This window comes from Monosiga brevicollis, genomic scaffold (genome assembly GCF_000002865.3).
Source record: "Monosiga brevicollis MX1 MONBRscaffold_10 genomic scaffold, whole genome shotgun sequence".
NCBI classification, from domain to species: domain Eukaryota; class Choanoflagellata; order Craspedida; family Salpingoecidae; genus Monosiga; species Monosiga brevicollis.
The window spans coordinates 793,406-797,282 of record NW_001865047.1 but is presented as its reverse complement, the minus strand read 5'-3'; the positions used below and the strand labels follow the sequence as shown (position 1 = coordinate 797,282).

At 55.0% G+C, this 3,877-nt stretch overlaps 1 protein-coding gene across 1 annotated transcript; it reads right to left on the bottom strand.

The window, feature by feature from the left end:
- Window positions 1-289: 289 nt before the first annotated feature.
- On the bottom strand, window positions 290-3,281 carry MONBRDRAFT_25507 (uncharacterized protein; the record flags this gene model as incomplete). The annotated part of the gene is made up of 13 exons (XM_001745777.1): window positions 290-389; window positions 494-598; window positions 692-824; window positions 929-992; window positions 1,141-1,281; window positions 1,397-1,475; window positions 1,775-1,848; window positions 1,981-2,106; window positions 2,224-2,340; window positions 2,462-2,533; window positions 2,612-2,731; window positions 2,828-2,978; window positions 3,073-3,281. 13 exons carry the CDS (start codon window positions 3,279-3,281, stop codon window positions 290-292), a joined length of 1,491 nt encoding a protein of 496 aa, XP_001745829.1.
- Window positions 3,282-3,877: the final 596 nt, after the last annotated feature.

Here is a 3,877-nt window from a genome sequence, read left to right as displayed (position 1 = left end):
TTGTCGCAGAGGCTTGCTTCGTCCAGGGCTCGGATAGGCTCCATGGGCTCCAGGCTGTGTGTGCTGTGCGAGTGATGTGTGCTGCGAAGATCCCTACCGGAGAACATCAAGACCTCGGGCTGCTTCTCATGTCGACATGTTAACCCGGTTTGGCGTTTTGGCTTTTGACAGCATCATCAGACGCCGTACATTATTGTTATGAACGATTCTGCTTGATTTTCCTTTTCCTGCTTGCTCAACTAACAGGTAAACAGCACAAAACAGCCCCGAAGAATCAATCGGCAACACTCTAGATGATTGATGAGCCTTCGCTGCTGGGATGGAGGTTGGGTTGACGGAGAATATTGCCTTGGTCCGTCTGCACCTTGCTGAGCTTGGAGACGTGGCGCCTGACATCGACCCGAGACGTGCGCAGAAATCAGCACCATCGTCCCTTTGCATTCGACCCACAATCCCACAATAGGCCCAACGAGTCACAGAAACCAATTCCGACCTGGCATCCGTCGCGTCGGGCGGAGATGTGTAATCGCAGGCAGGCCCGGCGTTTTGGCCCGACCCCGATGAGGACGATAAGGCTGGTGTGTCCTGCTCCGGTCCCCTACAACGAGGTGCAGATACCATGACAAAAAATGCGCCAATGCAGCTCCTCCGTCCCCCCCTCCCCATCAATCAGCAACAAACAGTCACAAACCGGTGAGACCCAGTTTGGTGCCGATGCGCAGCCACCATGGCCACCAACGAATGACACTGAATCAACACGGCGTCTTGTTGGTCCAAGAGCTCGGCGGCGGCCTTGAAGATCAGGCGCGCAAAGACGCTTCGCCCTACACCCCACAAAAGCAGATATAATTGACATGGCCAACACACGTGATTGGCCGAAACAAGCGATTGACCAAAGAGTTCCAACAAGTCCCAATTGCCCACTCACCTCGTCGTGAGGGCTCGGTGAGCAAGGCACCAAACGCTTCACAAAATTCTGGCGTGAACAGTGCCTGTGGACGCATACGCGACGCACCTGTCAGAGCAGGGGATCGTACATACCTACCTTTCATTTTCCCCTATCCATTTTCCTTTTTGCTTTTTTTTTTGGTTCATGCCTCGAATCGAATTTGACACAAAATTCAAGCCCCAGACTCTCACCTCCAGGCGCTCCAGCGAGCTCTCCACAAACACCAGGCGCAAGAGACGATAGTTGACGTTGTGCACAACGTCGGCATCCCCGAGCTCGAGGACCACTTGGCCCAGCACCGTGGTCCAATTCACCGGCAGGCTAGCTTCCAACTGGATGCCATTCCACCCCATCCCGCCGCGGCGTTGTCGTGGCAGAGCACATGTTAGACACCACAGGCTGACAATAAAGGCGCCGGCAAGTGCAAGGCCAGATGGAAATTCGTACCGCCTGCCAACGACCCGTCGCCACCTCAGCCTCTGCCAGGGTCGACAACCCACGCAATCCCACTAGCAACCACTCCAGACTGCGAGACGTCACGGCCATCGTTAGAAGAATAGCGAGATGCCAGCCATCAAGCGACCTCTCTCATGGCCTCACCAGCCTTGGTGGTATCCATGAAGCACCAGCGCATAAAACGCTCGTGCCGCGCTGTGTCGTTGTGTCGGAGCAACGGGGTAAATGTCTGCGCGCAGGCTTTGCCTGCCATCCAACACGACGGGTGTCAGTCTTATGACATTCACGCCCTCAGCAAACGGTAGCAGCGTGGTCGGGGTCCAGGTAATCAAAAAAAAAAAAAAAAAAAAAAAAAAATTCATTGCGTACCAGTGCCCAAGTAAACTGCTGAGTAGCTTGATAAAGGGGCGCGTGACACTCGGAACGCCTTGCTGATCCATGCGCTGTGAGGGACAAACAGCGTCAAAGTCAATTCATCCGCACATGTGCTCGCGCCTTTTGGTCACACGAGCTCTTGGCTCGGTGCAAAACTAACAAGCATGACATGGGACGGCAGATGGCATGACACAACACACCTCGAGAGCAAAGGTGATGGCATGCGAGCGATTGGGCGTGATGCCATGCACCAGTCGCTGTGTATCGGTGACACCGTGATGTGCGCGCAGCCATTCCTGCACGGCAGGAACCAACTCAATCGATGCCTATTCAAAGCATGGGAATAGTGAGGGATGAATCTGCCATGTCTCGATGCTAGCTCCACCAGTTGTCATCCACTCGTGCCAGGAAGTGTGTAGACCGGGCAAACCGGATAGTCTAACCTGTGCGTCGTTGTTGGCAACGCCAGCAGCCCGTAGAATTTGCACCATGTACTGCTGGCGAGTCAGCCAGTCCCAGATATCATATTGATGCTGTGTCAGCGGCTGTGCACCGAGCAGCTAAAAATGTTTAACAGGCGCTTGATCAGAAATGCCGGAAAACAATCCAAGAAAAAAAAAAAGAAAAAAAGATCAAAAGCAAGGCGGGGTTGAACGGCCCACAATTCCACAGTGCTCATACCGAGTTGGCGGGAATTGTCGTCTGTAGGCAAGGAAGAATGGAACCCACCAGGCTGCGTGCAGCCAGGACGACCTGAACGGGGCAACACGGGCCGGCGAGTGACGGCACGGCGCACAGCTCAGTGAGGAGTGTGAACATGAGTCAGCATACCTGATTGTATGGCCAATCTCGGGCGCGGGATGCGTGGGCGTGTCGATGAGGAAGCAAGCTCTGATGCAGCGCGGCCAGAAAGTCGGCTCGATCACAAGCAAACACTTCACGAATCAATGACTAAGAGCAACGCCCCAGCAATTATGAGGCCCACCGGCGGAGCAGGGCTGGGGGGCGAGGAGGATGGTCACCAAGCAAGGCGGCAGAAACGCTGACCTGAACATGCTTGTTGTAAAAAAGTGTGTTGTCGTGGAGCCAAGAATGGACCACATGCTCAGCAAAGTCCTCGAGGTGCTCGCTGAGAACGAGGCTCGGCAAGCCAGGCGAGCCCTGGCGCAACGTCAGCAGCTGGAGAGCATGGTGTGACCTGCCCAGAGAGAGAGGGGAAAGAGTGCGATCAGAGTCAGACCCAAGACCAACAGCAAAACTGCTCCAGGGGGGGCGTATGACGGACAGCGTACCTCTGAACGTTCAGACGCTTGGTCGGGAAGATGTCTTTGAGGAGGAGACGGACAATCTCAGGCTGGCCCAAGTAATTCTTCATCTCATTGGTCCACAGGAGCTCGCTGCGATTGTGCAGAGCATTGTAAAGCTCGTTTAGCGTTTGTCGATCCTCCAGCTCGAGCGTCAAGGGTGAGAGCAGGGGTGAGGCAACGTAGCTCTCGAGCATCTGCGCAAGAACCGAGAAGAGGATATACCAGTTAGGCACAATCAGGACTCAAGCTTTATTTCCAGACCAGTGAACGAATGCAAAACAGGCCCGAGTGGATGGGCCAAGGGCAGGGGTGGCCCGGGTGCCTGCCATTACCTTGTCCAGATCGCATGTGTCCAAGCGCTGCTGTGCGGCTTGAAACGCCATGATTTAAGGTGTGCATGGAAGCCTGGCAACGGCAACAGGTCTGATGGTGTTGTCAAATGCAACGGGTGGCAAACGGTGCGCAGCCGTGATCCAGGCACCTTGACTCGATGCGCGCACGCGCTGCAAGCCGCCACAATCAACCAGCCGGGTCAAGGCCAGCCCGCACAACCTCTCTCGGAGGCGTCTCCAGTCACTTCGCCGCGCGCCTGCTCGGGCCCCGCGCACACGAGCAAATGAGCAAAAGAGAGGATCAGAGACATGGATCGAAAGTGAGCGAGTTCAAGAGAGAGAGAAAGCCACAGACAGAAAAGCCCTTACACTCGCAAGCACAGCCAGAGAGAGACACTCGGGCAGAGTTACAGGTCAGAGAAAGCGAGAGAAACAAAAGAGACATAACGGTTATAACG